This window comes from Geotrypetes seraphini, chromosome 10 (genome assembly GCF_902459505.1).
Source record: "Geotrypetes seraphini chromosome 10, aGeoSer1.1, whole genome shotgun sequence".
NCBI classification, from domain to species: Eukaryota; Metazoa; Chordata; class Amphibia; order Gymnophiona; family Dermophiidae; genus Geotrypetes; species Geotrypetes seraphini.
The window spans coordinates 130369475-130386999 of NC_047093.1; the positions used below are offsets into that span (position 1 = coordinate 130369475).

The 17525-nt window shown below is 48.9% G+C and overlaps 1 protein-coding gene across 3 annotated transcripts in view; it reads left to right on the forward strand.

Moving 5' to 3' along the window:
* The first annotated feature begins 2286 nt into the window (after positions 1 to 2286).
* The window catches only part of SCYL3 (SCY1 like pseudokinase 3), a 41485-nt gene continuing 26246 nt past the window's right edge, over positions 2287 to 17525 (forward strand). The window contains exons 1-3 of one of the 3 annotated variants that reach the window (XM_033961200.1): positions 2287 to 2687; positions 12108 to 12293; positions 14833 to 14946. In XM_033961200.1, coding sequence (XP_033817091.1) covers positions 2523 to 2687; positions 12108 to 12293; positions 14833 to 14946 — 465 coding nt within the window. In that variant the 5' untranslated portion in view covers positions 2287 to 2522. The remainder of the gene's footprint in view (positions 2688 to 12107; positions 12294 to 14832; positions 14947 to 17525) is intronic. The other 2 variants (XM_033961199.1, XM_033961198.1) reach the window with 2 other exon arrangements.

Below are 17525 nucleotides of genomic sequence, written 5' to 3' on the forward strand. Positions count from 1 at the left end.
GGAGCCCTTTTTTTAAATTTATGTATAACAATTTTTATTGAAAGAATCAAATAATCAGTACAATAGGATAATACAAAAATACATTCAATACAATAAGAATTACAATAAATTTCATACCCTTTTAACTCTAGTGGATAAAGGTGATCGGCTTTGCTGTCTAGATCTTAAAGAAGCATACATAATTATAAAAGACTTACCTTAGGCAGGATTTATGACCTTTAATATTAAGTAACCTGTTTTACTGGGGGGTGGGTCAATCAATAAAGAGAAGAGTGTGGGGTAGTGGTTAGAGCTACAGCCCCAGCACCGTGAGGTTGTGGGTTCAAACCTCATGCTGTTCCTTGTGACACTCGGCAAGTCACTTAAATCCTCCACTCCCCCAGGTACATTAGTTACCAGGGTGGGCAACCCCGGTCCTCGAGGACAGGAATCCAGTCGGGTTTTCAGGATTTCCCCAATGAATATGCATGAGATCTATTTGCATGCAATGCATATTCATTGGGGAAATCCTGAAAACCCAACTGGATTGTGGCCCTCGAAGGACCGGAGCTGCCCACCCCTGAGTTAGACTGGGTGCCCGTTGACACAGATAGGGAACATGCTTGAAAAGTGGTTCTCAACCCTGTGTTTTTTACGCCCCAGCCAGTCGTGTTTTCCAAGATATCTGTAATGAATATGCATGAGAGAGATTTGCATATAATGGAAGTGACAGGTATTCAAATCTCTCTCATGCATATTCATTAGGGATATCTTAAAAACCCAACTGGCTGGCTGAGCTTCTTTGGAAAGACGGGCTAAAAAAAAAAAATGAAGAAATGAATAATTTTGAGTTTAGCACCTGGACTCATTTTTGAGAAGTGGGCACTTCAGTAATATTTTATGTTTAATTTTAGTGTTTATTTTATGATTAATATTATTGCTTTATTGCCAAAACACGGCTTACGCTAGTGCATTTTTAAATTCGGACTAGCTCAATTCCTTTAGTTAGTCTAAGCCAGCCGGCTTGACTGAGGTGTGGAGCCGAGTGCGCATGTGCCGGTGCTATTCCGTCGCGCGTCGCGGATGGAGGCTGTCATTAAGGGCCGCGCCAGGGCAGCGAATCGAGCGTCGAGCGGTCTTGGATGGAGGTTGTCATTGGGAGCCGCGCAGGGCAGTGAATCGAGCGTCGAGCGGACTTGGATGGAACCTGTCTTTGGGGGCCGCGCAGGGCAGCGAATCGAGCGTCGAGCGGACTTGGATGGAGGTTGTCATTGGGGGCCGCGCAGGGCAGCGAATCGAACGTCGAGCGGACATGGATGGAGTTGCCTTTAGGGGGGCCGCGCAGGGCAGCGAATCAAGCGTCGAGCGGTCTTGGATGGAGGTTGTCATTGGGGGCCGCGCAGGGCAGCGAATCAAGCGTCGAGCGGTCTTGGATGGAGGTTGTCATTGGGGGCCGCGCAGGGCAGCGAATCGAGCGTCGAGCGGTCTTGGATGGAGGTTGTCATTGGGGGCCGCGCAGGGCAGTGAATCGAGCGTCGAGCGGACTTGGATGGAACCTGTCTTTGGGGGCCGCGCAGGGCAGCGAATCGAGCGTCGAGCGGACTTGGATGGAGGTTGTCATTGGGGGCCGCCCAGGGCAGCGAATCGAACGTCGAGCGGACATGGATGGAGTTGCCTTTAGGGGGGCCGCGCAGGGCAGCGAATCAAGCGTCGAGCGGTCTTGGATGGAGGTTGTCATTGGGGGCCGCGCAGGGCAGCGAATCAAGCGTCGAGCGGTCTTGGATGGAGGTTGTCATTGGGGGCCGCGCAGGGCAGTGAATCGAGCGTCGAGCGGACTTGGATGGAACCTGTCTTTGGGGGCCGCGCAGGGCAGCGAATCGAGCGTCGAGCGGACTTGGATGGAGGTTGTCATTGGGGGCCGCGCAGGGCAGTGAATCGAGCGTCGAGCGGACTTGGATGGAACCTGTCTTTGGGGGCCGCGCAGGGCAGCGAATCGAGCGTCGAGCGGACTTGGATGGAGGTTGTCATTGGGGGCCGCGCAGGGCAGCGAATCGAACGTCGAGCGGACATGGATGGAGTTGCCTTTAGGGGGGCCGCGCAGGGCAGCGAATCAAGCGTCGAGCGGTCTTGGATGGAGGTTGTCATTGGGGGCCGCGCAGGGCAGTGAATCGAGCGTCGAGCGGACTTGGATGGAACCTGTCTTTGGGGGCCGCGCAGGGCAGCGAATCGAGCGTCGAGCGGACTTGGATGGAGGTTGTCATTGGGGGCCGCGCAGGGCAGCGAATCGAACGTCGAGCGGACATGGATGGAGTTGCCTTTAGGGGGGCCGCGCAGGGCAGCGAATCAAGCGTCGAGCGGTCTTGGATGGAGGTTGTCATTGGGGGCCGCGCAGGGCAGTGAATCGAGCGTCGAGCGGACTTGGATGGAACCTGTCTTTGGGGGCCGCGCAGGGCAGCGAATCGAGCGTCGAGCGGGCTCAGCCCTTTTTTTTTTTTTTTTTTTAGCTCTGCGGGGAAAGGAAGGGGCGGCCTGGCCCGAGGGTGATGGGCTCGGAGAACAGCGCCCTGCGGAGCTCCGTCTTGCAGGAGCCGCCCTGCCCCTTGGCCTCCGGCCTCTCCTTGTACCGGGCTGTGCTGACCGACGGGCGGCCCGCCTCCGTCTTCGTCTACAGCCCCGAGAAGAAGGAGACGGTCAGCAAAGCGGCCCAGGTAGGGTCAGGTGGGAAAACCTTTGCCAGGACGGGTAGAAGTTGCTCAGTCGGTTCGGACTCACTTTTCCTCCCTTTCCTTCGACTGTGCTCGGTCTCAACACTTTCTTTTGCCTGGGTTAATGCTTTTTATTCAATTTTCTAGACCAGGGATCCCAAAAGTCCCTCCTTGAGGGCCGAATTCAGTCGGGTTTTCAGGATTTCCCCAATGAATATGCATGAGATCTATGTGCATGCACCGCTTTCAATGCATATTCATTGGGGAAATCCTGAAAACCCGACTGGATTCCAGCCCTCGAGGACTGGAGTTGCCCACCCCTGCTCTAGATCCAACCAATATGAAGAACCTATATCAGGGTCCCAAAAGTCCCTCCTTGAGGGCCACAATCCAGTCGGGTTTTCAGGATTTCCCCAATGAATGTGCATTGAAAGCGGTGCATGCACATAGATCTCATGCATATTCATTGGGGAAATCCTGAAAACCAGACTGGATTGTGGCCCTCAAGGAGGGACTTTGGGGACCCCTGATATTGGTTAGATCTAGAGCAGGGGTGGGCAACTCCAGTCCTCGAGGGCTGGAATCCAGTCGGGTTTTCAGGATTTCCCCAATGAATATGCATTGAAAGCGGTGCATGCACATAGATCTCATGCATATTCATTGGGGAAATCCTGAAAACCAGACTGGATTGTGGCCCTCAAGGAGGGACTTTGGGGACCCCTGATATTGGTTAGATCTAGAGCAGGGGTGGGCAACTCCAGTCCTCGAGGGCTGGAATCCAGTCGGGTTTTCAGGATTTCCCCAATGAATATGCATTGAAAGCGGTGCATGCACATAGATCTCATGCATATTCATTGGGGAAATCCTGAAAACCCGACTGGATTCCAGCCCTCAAGGAGGGACTTTGGGATCCCTGCTCTAGAGTTTGGCAACTAAAATTTAATGCTAAAAAAAATCATACATTTAGGCCAGGGGTGGGCGACTCCGGTCCTCGATGGCCGGAATCCAGTCGGGTTTTCAGGATTTCCCCAATGAATATGCATTGAAAGCAGTGCATGCACATTCATTGGGGAAATCCTGAAAACCCAACTGGATTCGGCCCTCAAGGAGGGACTTTTGGTACCCCTGATATTGGTTGGATCTAGAGCAGAGGTGGGCAACTCCAGTCCTCGAGGGCTGGAATCCAGTCGGGTTTTCAGGATTTCCCCAATGAATATGCATTGAAAGCAGCGCGTGCACATAGATCTCATGCATATTCATTGGGGAAATCCTGAAAACCCGACTGAATTCGGCCCTCAAGGAGGGACTTTTGGGACCCCTGATATTGGTTGGATCTAGAGCAGGGGTGGGCAACTCCAGTCCTTGAGGGCTGGAATCCAGTTGGGTTTTCAGGATTTCCCCAATGAATATGCATTGAAAGCAGCGCATGCACATAGATCTCATGCATATTCATTGGGGAAAACCTGACTGGATTGTGGCCCTTAAGGAGGGACTTTGAGACCCCTGGTTTACATGAATTTATTCAGGTACTGGAGCAGTTTTCCCTGTCTGTCTCGGCGGTCTCACAATCTATCTAATGTACCTGGGGCAGTTGGGGGGGGGAGGTCACAAGGAACAGGGTGCTAAGGCTATATAGCTTTAACCACTGAACCATACTCTCCCCCTTTTTGTGTTTCTCAGGGAGTTAGCAGCAGGCCCCATAATTTACCCAACCCTTCTATGTGGGTGATCATGATACCCAACTACAAAACATTCAGGAAAGAACTGTAAAACCAAGAAATTTGTCAAATGATCTAACCAAACCGTATCGACCCTTCCCATATCCTGACACATACTATAGCTATCAACCTTGTAATCTCTCTGGAAATGCCCAGGCTAATTTCTTGTTGTAAACCGCCTAGAACTGAAAGATATTGGCGGGATAGAAGACATCAGTGGAATGGAATGTACATTAGAGAATGACACGGGGTCAGATTTTTTCCCCGTTCCCCGCGGGAACTCATTTTCCCGTTCCCGTGAGTTCTTTTCCTGTTTCCTGACCTGTTCCCGCAAGCTCGATCTTCATCTGCACAAGCCTCAAACACTTTAAAATCAGAAGGGTTCGAGGCTTGTGCAGTTAAGGCAGGAATAGGGCAGGGACAGCGACACCAAGAAAACACACGGGGGACAGGACGGGGAAATTGAGTTTCTCTGGGGACAGGGGCAAAACTGTCCCCGTGTCATTCTCTAGGGTACATCCTCTCATATCTCAGTGCTTGACAAGTTGGGTTTTTTTACATTTAGGAGCTAACATAACGATAATGCTCTGGAGCGCATCACCAGAGGATGTAGTAAGAGCGGATAGCGTAGCTGGTTTTAAGAAAGGTTTGGGCAAGTTCCTGGAGGAAAAGTCCATAGTCTGTTACTGAGAGAGACACGGGGGAAGCCACTGCTTGCCCTGGATCGGTAGCATGGAATATTGCTACACCTTGGGTTTTGGCCACCGTGAGAACGGGCTACTGGGCTTGATGGGCGTATAAAGGTGAAAGATGATATCTTCCGTCTTACAGGGCCCTCGGTAACCAGAGGACACTCGCTGAAAATCAGGGGAGGGAAATTTCAGGGTGATGCTAGGAAGTACTTCTTCACTGAAAGGGTGGTAGATCATTGGAACGAGTTGCCTCAGCGGGTGATTGAGGCCAGCAGCGTGTTAGATTTCAAGAGAAAATGGGATATTCATGTGGGATCTCTAGGAGAGTAAGAATCAGGGAGTGGGTCATTGGTATGGGCAGACTCGATGGGCTATGGCCCTTTTCTGCCGTCAATTTCTATGTTTCTATGTTTCTATTGTTCTGACCCAGTAAGGCTAGTCTTATGTTCTCTCTTTTTTTAAGCTGTTTGATGCCAACTGCCCCCCTCATGTGTGTGTTCTCTGTAGTGTGGGATAATCCCACTGATAGCTGTGCCTGAGGCATTTGCCTCTTGTCATTGTGGCCTATGGCTTATCAATGGAGGCGGGGGGCACATTAAAAGTTAGCCAGCTTGATCTGATATGTAACTGATTCGCTGTGAATGTACCAACAGTACCGTTGGAAAGAAAATATGTATTTGTGGCTAAGGCAGCTAGGACATTTGGAGGGTACAAAATTCTGGATGCTTGGGGCTGATATAGGAAAAAAAACCCCAACAAAAACCTATGCTGAACATTAGATGTTGGTTCTATAATGCAAGTGCTAAAACAAAGTTTTACTCCACATTTTGTAAACTAATAGTATGCAGATAATCTGAGTGGAAAATAATAATTTAAAAAGTGCACCCAACTGCCAAGAAAATCACTATTTTAAAGGGCTCCGACGGGGGGTGGGAAACCCCCCCACACACACTTTACTTAACAGACATTGCGCTGCCGTTGTGGGGGGTTTGGGGGGTTGTAACCCCCCACATTATACTTAAAACTGAACTTTTTCCCTAAAAAACAGGCAAAAAGTTCGGTTTCAAGTATAATGAGGGGGGTTACAACCCCCCAAACCCCCCACAACGCCAGCGCGATGTCTGTTAAGTAAAATAGGGGGGTTCCCCACCAACACCCCCCGTCGGAACCCTTTAAAATAGTGCTTTTGTTCGGCGCGCCGTTGTCTCGCGCGATTTTGTCTATGAACCAAGTTAACATGCATTACTGTTGGTGGCAGACATCGGTATTTAGCTTAGGGCACTCTTCCTAGCCTTGTTTATAATTCATGGGTTATATGCATACACGGGGTCACGTGAATGTTTCTGCGAGTCGTCTTAATTGATACGAAATGAAGCTTTTCCTTTCTGATATTATGGTACCTCTAAATGTTTCATAGTGTCCAGCGATTATTTGTGACTAAAGCAAGTGCATGGTTATAAAAAGTGAAAATATGTTGTATTTATTTATTTAGATTTATATTTCTCCCCAAAACTCGGTTACACTTTGCAATCACAGTGTTACAATGTAGGGTTTGCATACAGCGTATTGCAATATATCTTCCTATAAGGATTACTTACTGATACTGTTGAAGGGTTAACAGAATGACTAAGCAAAAAGGTTTTTTACAGCTTTTCTAAAGATAAGAAGTCCTTTAAGGGCTCTGATATGATGAGTGTTGCCTTTGTCTAGCCCTCATCTGCTAGCGGCAGTAAAATAAGAAAAGGAATTACGTTGTGGATAATTTGTGTGGATCCATAACCTTCACTAATGGTGTCAGGTCAAAAGCGCGCCGGGACAAAGGCGCACGCAGGCGCGTGCCGCAGAAAATGACTGTTTTTACGGCTCCGAAAGGGTGGGGAGTGGGGGGAACCCCCCCCCCCCACTTTACTTAATAGAGATCACGCCGCGTTGTGGGAGGTGTGGGGAGTTGTCACCCCCCACATTTTACTGAAAACTTCACTTTTTCCCTGTTTTTAGGGAAAAAGTTAACTTTACAGTAAAATGTAGAGGGTTACAACCCCCCAACCCCCCCCACAACGCCGGCGCGATCTCTATTAAGTAAACTGGGGGGGGGGGGCTCCCCAACAAAACCCCCCGTCGGAGCCCCTAAAAACTGTAATTTTCTTCGGCGCACGCCTCCGTCTTGCGCTCAGTTGTTGGCGCGCGCCTTTGTCTTTCGCGGGGTTGTCTATGAACCTCACTAATACTAGCCACAGAAAACCAAGCTAAAACCACGAACCTCTTTAGATCAGTGTGTCTCAAACTTTTTTTGCTCTAAATGGAGCAAATGTTCTCATTGAAATGATAAAATTGCAAAACCAACCAAAAATTAAATTTTGAGACTTATTTAAAGTTCTTTAAGCTATGTATGGGTAATTGTAACAATGGTGAAACTAAAGTAGATAGAATAGAATTGCTAATCAATTGGACGGATGTGCAAATTAACTCAAAATGCAGCTCAATAGTCAACAAGCAAACACGCATTTCATGATCCACCATCTGCGGTCGTTCTCTTTTTTTTTTTTTGTCAGAGCTGAAAATCCAAGTTCGCAAAGATACTTTCATAAGAAGAGCCAAACGGTAACAAAGCCTTGATTGCTACCGCATATAAAATAAAATGACTTGCTATTAGTTTTCAAGGATGAATCGCATCAAAGAATGATGCTTGTCTGGTCTGTTGGATCCTTACGCACACAGACGCTCATAATATTGATAGACTCTTGCGTACGTGAAATTCTGGAATCTCTCGTGGCACACCCGGAATCTCTTTGGGGAACCCCACTCTGCCCGTGGCACACAGTCTGAGAGACGCTGCTAATGATTTGAATGTAACTTTGCTGCTTGAGATATCTGATAGAGAGTTGGTAACACCTGCAACTTTGCTATTGACAGTGGCTCTGGCCCCGGACAAGAATTGGCTTATAAAAATTTTCTTTAAAAACAAGCAGAAGGGATTTTTAGGCTTAAAAATCCATATGTACCCAGATTTGGCCAGAGATACCCAGAGACTTAGGAGAGAATTCCTACTGCTAAAACCTGGAGTCGTAGCTATGGGGGTGTGACATTTTTTTTGCGTCATCCTTGTAAATGTGTCATGCATTATTCTTCTCTACACACTTCTTTGCATCCAGATTAAAGTATGATTATTATTAGACTAGTGTTTAAGCCCGTTACACTAACAGGTGCTAGAATAAATGTGTAGACTTTTAGCACAATGGGTCGCTCAGGCGTTTCTTCCTTCCTTTATGTTTTTTATCTCTCTCCCTGCCCCCCTATCTTTCTGTTTGTCTCTGGCCCCCTGTGTGTCTCTGTCTCTTCCCTGGCCCCCTGTCTTACTGTCTCTCTCCCTGGCTGTCTATCAGTCTTTCTTTGTTTCTGTATCTTCTCCCTTCGCGAGTGTGGGGCAGTTGTAGGCACACATGCGCACTCCTTCCGGCCATGGACATACGGAACACGCAGGTAGGATTGCGCATGCGCCGCTTAAGGTTTTATTATCTAGTCATTAAGCCCGTTACATTAACGGGTGCTAGAATATATGTCTGTCTGTCTCCCTCCCGCTGACTCTCTCTCTCTCTCTCTCTCTCTCTCCCTGGCCCCCTTTCTCTGTCTGTCTTTCTGTCCCTCTCCCTGCCCCTGTGTCTTTCTTTCTGTCTGTCTCCCTCCCTCCCGCTGTCTGTCTTTTTTTCCCACTTCCCTATGCAGCAACAGCATTTTCCTCCTATCCCCCCCCTTTCCTGTGCAGAAGCAGCAGCGGTATTTCCCTTCCCCTCCAGGTCCCTGTGTAGCAGTAGCAGCTTTTTCCCTCACCCCCCTTTCCCTTCTCATACCGTGATCTTGGCTTGCTCTGTTCGGCCCCTCCCCCTTCTTTTACTGCGTTGCCCTGCTCGATCTGGCCTGCTCCTGACCCTCCCATCTGACCCTCCCACCGCTGACAAACCTCCCGGCTCCAGCTGCATAGGCAGCACTTTAAACACGCTGCTTCGCGGCCTTCTACTGCCGATTTCCTCTCCCGCTTCTGTCTCCGATGATGTCATCAGAGACGCGGCAGAGGAAATCGGCAGTAGAAGGGGGGCGAAGCAGCGCGTTTAAAGTGCTGCCTACGCTGCTGGAGCCGGGAGGTTTGTGGAGGGTCAACGGGCGGAGCGTGGCTGCTCTCCACCACTCAGTTGCTGCCACTGGAATGCAAAGAGGGCCGCGAGTGTTGGGGCAGTTGTAGGCGTGCGTGCGCCCTTCTTCCGGCCACGGACATACAGAACACGCAAGTAGAAGTGCGCATGCGCGGCTTAGGGTTTTATTATAGAGATGTATGATAAACTGCTTTTCTGTAGTACAGCCAGAACAATTTTACATATTACATATAGGTACTTAATTCAACAAAAAAAAGCTCACGGGTAATTTTTTTATTTATTTTATTTATTTTAATTTAATTCTTATAAACCGCTAATAACCGTGAGGTTTCTAATGGAGGATTAAGTGACTTGCCCAGAGTCACAAAAAAGCCACCGTGGGAATCGCTGGATTCAAATGAACAGTGCGTTGATGAGTTTGTGTGGTTTTCTTAAGAACATAAGCAGTGCCTCCGCCGGGTCAGACCATAGGTCCATCCTGCCCAGCAGTCCGCTCCCACGGCGGCCCAAACAGGTCACGACCTGTCTGAATCACCAGAAGGGGCCCCCTTGCCACGACCTGGTTGGCTTTCTATACTTATTACCTGGTTGGGTTTCTATACTTGTGTTACATCCCAGCTCCTCTCTCAGTATCCCACGATCCCTTTATCCCTCAGGAATCCGTCCAATCCCTGTTTGAATCCCTGTACCGTACTCTGCCTGATCACTTCCTCCGGTAGCGCATTCCAAGTGTCCACGACCCTTTGGGTGAAAAAAATCTTCCTTGCATTTGTTTTGAACCTATCTCCCTTCAGTTTCTCCGAATGCCCCCTCGTACCTGTTGTCCCCTTCAGCCTGAAGAATCTGTCCCTATCCACCCTCTCTATGCCCCTCATGATCTTGAAGGTCTCTATCATATCTCCCCTGAGCCTCCTCTTTTCCAGAGAGAAGAGCCCCAGCCTGTCCAACCTCTCGGCGTATAGGCAGTGTTCCAGCCCTCTTACCAGTTTCGTTGCTCTCCTTTGGACTCTCTCAAGTACCGCCATGTCCTTCTTGAGGTGCGGCAACCAATACTGAACGCAGTATTCCAGATGTGGACGCACCATCGCTCGATACAGTGGCATGATGACTTCCCACGTCCTGGTTGTTATGCCCCTCTTTATGTTGCCCAGCATCCTGTTGGCTTTTTCCTTGGATGCAAAACTTCTAAATACATAGGGTGGTTATAACAGTGTAGAAAATTGTCGAGAACATGTGCTAACCGGCACTTTATTATATCGGTTATATCAGTGGTCTCCAACTCCAACCCTTTGCAGGGCCACATTTTGGATTTGTCGGTACTTGGAGGGCCTCAGAAAAAAATAATTAATGTCTTATTAAAGAAATGACAATTTTGCATGGGGTAAAACTTTTTGTAGTTTATAAATCTTTATAGCTAAAGAGACATATGATCGAGAAACAGTTTTATTTTACTTTTGTGATTATGATAAACATACCCAGGGCCTCGAAATAGGACCTGGCGGGCCACAAGTTTGAGGCCACTGAGTTATATAAATAGTGCCCGTAGAAGCTAAGAAGCACTGCCTCCTGTTTTACATGCTCTTTGCACTTTCTGTATCTTACAAACCATAAACCTCATTTATTATACATTCATTCATTATCTCAGCAGCAGGCGATAGTGGAAGTTTAACAGTGTGTTTGCACAGGTGACTTGTGTAAATTTCTGTGATGGCTTTTGCTCTTAAATAAGGGGCAGATAAGGGACCTAAAACGATGTACATTGTTAAATGAATGATGCTTTGATGTCAGTAGAGGTCTGCACGGGAACAGGGATCGCGGGAATCCCACGGGTCCCGTGGGAATCCCCCCTAACCCATGGGTCTCCCACGGGGACCCCCCTCTGGCCCACGGGACTCCCACGGGGATGGAAGGCTTTGGAAGCAGGGTTTGTCCGTATAATATAATGGACACGTCAGCCTTAGTAAAAGAGGGGGTTTATAAGTTAATTACCTGAACAGAAAACAAAAAAAGGGTTCCACCAACGAGATTCCACAAGGAAAACAGCAAAAGAAACTGTGGAATTGATGATCCTGTCAGAAGTAATTGCTGCTTTTTATGGAGATGGGCGGGGATGGAGGTAATTCCTTGCGGGGATGGGTGGAGACGGAGAGGATCCTGGCGGGGACGGGTGGGGATGGAGAGGATCCTGGCGGGGACGGGTGGGGATGGAGAGGATCCTGACGGGGACAGCTGGGGATGGAGAGGATCCTGATGGAGAGGATCCTGGCGGGGACGGGTGGGGACGGAGAGGATCCTGACGGGGATGGGTGGGGACGGAGAGGATCCTGACGGGGACGGGTGGGGACGGAGAGGATCCTGACGGGGACGGAGAGGATCCTGACGGGGACAGTGGGGATGGAGAGGATCTTGACGGGGACGGGTGGGGACGGAGAGGATCCTGACGGGGACGGGTGGGGATGGAGAGGATCCTGGCGGGGACGGGTGGGGATGGAGAGGATCCTGACGGGATCGGGTGGGGACGGAGAGGATCCTGACGGGGACGGGTGGGGATGGAGAGGATCTTGACGGGGACGGGTGGGGATGGAGAGGATCTTGACGGGGACGGGTGGGGACGGAGAGGATCTTGACGGGGACGGGTGGGGACGGAGAGGATCCTGGCGGGGACGGGTGGGGATGGAGAGGATCCTGGCAGGGATGGGTGGGATTTCTGTCCCCGCGCAACTCTCTAGATGTCTGCAGGTTAGAGTCAAATGCAACATATTAGGAGAGTCATATCCACCCCACATTCGTTGAGAATGGAGGAATGTGATAGTCGAAACGGTTTCATGAAGCTAAAATGATTTCCAAACTATTTTGTTTTTGAAGTATCTAAAGACTTTGCGCCATCCTTGTTTGCTGAGGTTCTTGTCCTGTGTGGTAGAAGCAGATGGAATTCATCTGGTCACGGAGAGGGTGCAACCCCTGGAGACGGCTATGGAGAATCTTTTCTCTGAGGAGATCTGTGCCGGAATCTATGACATTCTGCAGGCGCTAGTATTTCTGCATGATAGAGTAAGTATCTAGTAGGTTTTTTTTTTCCCCTTGCCTCTACATACACTTCCCCCTCCCCATTCGCGGTTTCTGCACTCGCGATTTCACATAATCGCAATTTTTTTCTGGGGAGTGGGAAAATAAAAAAACCTGCCCCGTGCAGATCGCCATGAGGAAATGGCTGTAGGGAGTTCCCATCGTAGTCTCGAGAGACTACGGGAACTCACAGCAGCCATTTCCTCATGGCGATCTGCACGGGGCAGGAGTGTAGGAAGATCGCTCCTGCCCCGAAAGCCCTCTAGACCACCAGGTAAGGCCAGGGAGGTGGGGGTGGGTCAGAGCCGGATAATCGCGGTTTTTCGCCATTCGCAGTCCGGCTCTGCCTGTATCCCCCGCGAATAACGAGGGAGAAGTGTACATCCTCTTTTATGTATAACAATTTTTATTGAAAGAATCAAATAATCAGTACAATAGGATAATACAAAAATACATTCAATACAACAAGAATTACAATAATATTTCATACAAATTTAAATCCTTCTTTCAAATTTAATTTCCATATGAATTAATTCAATCTTATCTACACCCCCCTTAATTCCATCCCCTACCCACTATCTTCCCCTAAATGAAATCCCTCACCCTGGATGAAAGTTGACAAAAATAAAGAATTAAAATAAATAACTGGAATGTAATTATTAACCCTAATTTTCATAATAAATCATTGATAACCAAACTTCGTATTTTTGGTGAAAGATTCTGAATATAAGGATCCCAAACCTCCATAAAAAGACGAGTTTTTTTAGGCGAACCTCGAACCTCCCAACTCTCAAATAAAAATAAGCGATGTAATCGGTTCCTCCAATGCCAAAAACTTGGAGATTCTTTCTGCAACCCAAATGGCATAATACATTTATGTCTAATCATACAGGCTTTCTGAAATAAAAGACATTTTAGTTGGCCAAAACCCCCACAAGCTGATGCTTTACCAAAAATTATACCCCTAGGACAACCCACTATCGAATTACCCCATAAAGAACCCCAAAATAATAGGATGGCAGACCAAAATGAGTTGATCAAAGGACACAACCAAAAAGCATCCTCTTTTAAACCAAAAAAAAAAAAATCTATTTTCTGAGAAAATGCGTAGCTGCTACTATTTGGGTTTTTTGCCAGGTACTTGTGACTTGGATTGGCCTCCATGAAGGAGGGCTACATGGACCATTGGTCTGACCCAGTAAGGCTATTATGTTCTTATGCATTTCGTCATAAGACTCCAAGAGCTGTTTCTAGTGCAATAGACATAGAAACATAGAAAATGACGGCAGAAAAGGGCCAAAGCCCATCAAGTCTGCCCGCTCTGATTGCCCTCCCCCAATTGACCCTCTTAGAGATCCCACATGTGCATCCCATTTTTTCTTAAAATCTGGCACGCTGCTGGCCTCAGTCGCCTGCATTGGAAGTTCATTCCAATGACCAACCACTCTTTCGGTGAAGAAATACTTCCTGGTGTCGCCATGAAATTTCCCACCCCTGATTTTTAGCGGGTGCCCTCTTGTGGCCGAGGGGTCCTTTAAGAAAGAAAATATACCTCGATACGACTGGTGATATATTTAAACGTCTCAATCACGTCTCCCCTCTCCCTACGTTCTTCGAGAGAGTACAGCCGCAATTTAGTCAGCCTCTCCTCGTATGAGACATCCTTGAGCCATTCGTTGAACCGACTCAACTCTCAGCACATCTTTTCGGTAGTGTGTCATTCTGGATAATAGGGTATTCTCCCCATGCCCACGAGCCATGCTGAAGGCATGCACTTCAATGTTTCCTTTTGCACACGAGCCGGAAGGTGTCCATCTGCTCTGCTCTGTATATTTCGTTATTTTCAGTTTTTTTCATAGTTTTGTTTGGGGTTTTTTTTGTTTTTGTTTTTTTTTGCGACTGAACAAATTGCAGCTCTACACTCTAGAGGAACGCAGGGAAAGGGGGGACATGATTGAGACATTTAAATACATCACAGGACGTGTCGAGGGGGAAGACGACATCTTCTTTCTCAAAGGACCCTCGGTCACAAGGGGACATCCGCTCAAACTCAGAGGAGGGAAATTTAATGGTGACACCAGGAAGTATTTCTTCACAGAAAGAGTAGTAGACCACTGGAACAAGCTTCCAGTGCAGGTGATCAAGGCCACCAGCGTGCTTGACTTTAAGAATAAATGGGACATTCACGTGGGATCCTTACGAGGGTCAAGATAAGGAACTAGGACATTAGCACTCAGACTTAATGGGGTGGGTCAGTAGAGTGGGCAGACTTGATGGGCTGTAGCCCTTTTCTGCCGTCATCTTTCTATGTTTCATTACACCAGAGATCCCAAGTGCAGGGGAAAGCTCTGCCTGCCTGGAGAAGAAGCAGACTTGGCCGGCCTGCAGAAAATGTTGGGGAGCTCGAGGTCCATATCCCTAGTTGCTTAGCTCACCTACTCATTTTGCTTGAGCATCTGCAGGGGGCTCAGTGAGGCTTTTCAAAGTGTCGGCTGCAATTTCAGATTTCCCTTTTCAATTTTAGGGAAACTCGGCTCACAACAATATTAGATTATCATCTGTCTTTGTGAGTGAGGATGGGCACTGGAAGCTAGGAGGCATGGAAATGGTGTGTAAGCTCACAGAAACACCACCACAGGTAAGAGCATCTATCAAAAGCAGAAACAAACATTTTAGGGGTAGTGCTTGACAGTGAACTAATTACTGTATATATTCGAATATAAACTGACCAGAATCTAAACTGAGGTAACTTCCCCCCCCCAAAAAAAAGGAGGGAAAAAGGTTGACTTGAATATAAACCGGGAATGGGGGGGGGATTAATATCCAAGCGCTGTGCCGCCACTAGACCACCAGGGAGGGGCCTTAGGCACCAGGACCGATCAGGCCTTAGGCCTGTCCCCGGTGCATCCCGCTGGGAAGGGGCAGGCCCGTCTCTTCCCAAAGGAGGCGGACCTTCTGGACAGACGTAGGGAAGACCCGGCTAGCCATCATTTCAGGTTAGAGGGGGGGTTAGGAGGGGTTCGGGTTCAGGTGGGGGGTGTTTCCAGCAGGAGGTATTGGGCTCCCTTCTGCCAGTTTCGTTTCAGGGGGGTGTTCCAGAAGGAGAGATTGGGTGACTTCCTGCCGGTTTCATTCAGGGAGGATGGGGGGTTTTCTGGCAGGAGGGAATGGGCACCCTCCTGCCGGCAATCTACTGGCGGGGGGAGGGGGTGTTCCGGACAGGAGGGACAGGGCATCCCTCCTGCCGCGTTCGTTTGGGGGGATGGTGGGACTGGTGGCTGCTAAACTTATCATGGTAGGGAGATCCCTTGCCGCGATAAGCTTAGCAGCCGTGTCTACAGCAACCCGATTCTCTAACCGGCGTCTGTAACATGGACGTCGGTTAGAGAATCGGGTTTACTTTAGGTAGCCTTAGGCCTGATTCTATATAGGATGCCCTTCGTCTTCTGAGACCAGGCATCCTATACAGAATCTGGGCCTTAGTATCCCTGGTGTTCCAGCTGTGAACCGCAGAGGAACGACCTTCCTTCGCTCCTGCCTGTGCAGTGACGCTAGCTGATTGGCTGCTGTGAGTTCTTGCGGGACCGCAAGAACTCACAGCAGCCAATTAGCAGTTCTGCAAGGGCAGGAGCAAAGGAAGGTCGCTTCTGCCCATACAGAGCCACTAGCTTATTGGCTGCTGCGAGAACTCACAGCAGCCAATCAGCTAGCGACTCTGCGTGGGCAGGAGTGAAGGAATGTCGTTCCTGCTGTGGTTCACTGCTGGACCACTAGGGATACTAAAGGTAGGCGGGGAAAGTGGGAGGGAGCTAAAAATTCTTAGAATCTTCTGGGACAGGAGGCGGGAGGGATTTTTCCTGTCTCGGCCACCGCTGGACCACCTGGTCTCGCGGCACGTCCGGCAGAGGCCTGCAACAGGTTAGGGGGGGGGCAGGACCCAAATATAAGCAGAGACCCCCATTTTTTTGTTGTCTTTTCCTTGTCTCAAGATTGGCGCTTCTGTCTTTCACCCCCCCCCCCCCCCCGATGACTAGCACTGGTTTCATCCCTCCCATCCTTTCTGATGACCATCTATGCTACTTTTCCCCACCACCATGACCATCACCGTGCTGCTGTTCCCCCCCCCCAAAGATGACTGGCGCTTCTGTTTTCCACCCCACCGCATGACCAGCACTAGTGTCCTACTTCCTCCTTTTCTCCCCCTCCCGCCATGATAACTATGGCACTAGTGTTCCTCCCCCCTCCACGATGGCCATTGGCATTCTGCTGTCCCTACTTCCACAACCCCTCCCCCAAGATGACTGACGCTGCTGTTGTACACCAGGCCTCCCCCCCCTGACCAATATCGCCTTTACCAAAGCTGAACAAACTGCCATCGATGCTCTGTGTTGGACCGGTGTAGGGTCTTGAACTTCTGCGCTTGCTCAAGGCCTGCCGGCCTCCACACTTGGAGCCAGTGGGAGCCAGCAGGCTTTGAGCGTGTGCAGAAGCTGAAGGCCCTACACCAACCCAACGCAGAGGATCACTGGCAAATTGTTCAGCACAAGTAAACGCCATGTCGGCCAGGGGAGAGTCCGGTGTATGACAGCAGCATCAGTCATCTTGAGGGAGGGGTTATGGAAGGAGAGACTGCAGCGTGGAGGTAAGTGCGATTCCATTTGTAAGGGGTGGGGAGCAGCAGCCCATCGATTGCCAGAAGGGAGGGGAGAGGGGACAGTAGCCTTCTAGTCATTGGGGGGACTCGAATATAAACCGAGACCCTCATTGTTTGGGAAATTTTTGGCCCCAAATCTCTGTTTTATATGCGAGTATATACAGTAAGTTAACCAGATACATTTCTTCCCTCCCATCCTTAGTTAAGTGAATATTCAGGATATCTGGATCTTCCCTCTTCCTGTGTCCTACAGTCTCAGGGATTATCTGTGCAAATGACATATCAAATCTGCTTTCAGAGCATTAAAAAAACTCATTTCACCCCTTCTCCACCCCCAGAATTGTGCTTGCATTGTACCTTTAAGGGGGGTGGGGGGCTACGCCAAGAAAAAGCACGCCTAGCTCTATTGAGGTCCTGTTTCCTCACTTAGTGGGAGTCTCTCAGAAGTTTAGAAAATATTAACAAGAGAAACTTGCTCACATTTTCTAACAAATCTTTTTGGTGACTAGTATTGTACATTTGAATTTATTTATTTATTTTTTTTAAAAATTATGACTCGCTTA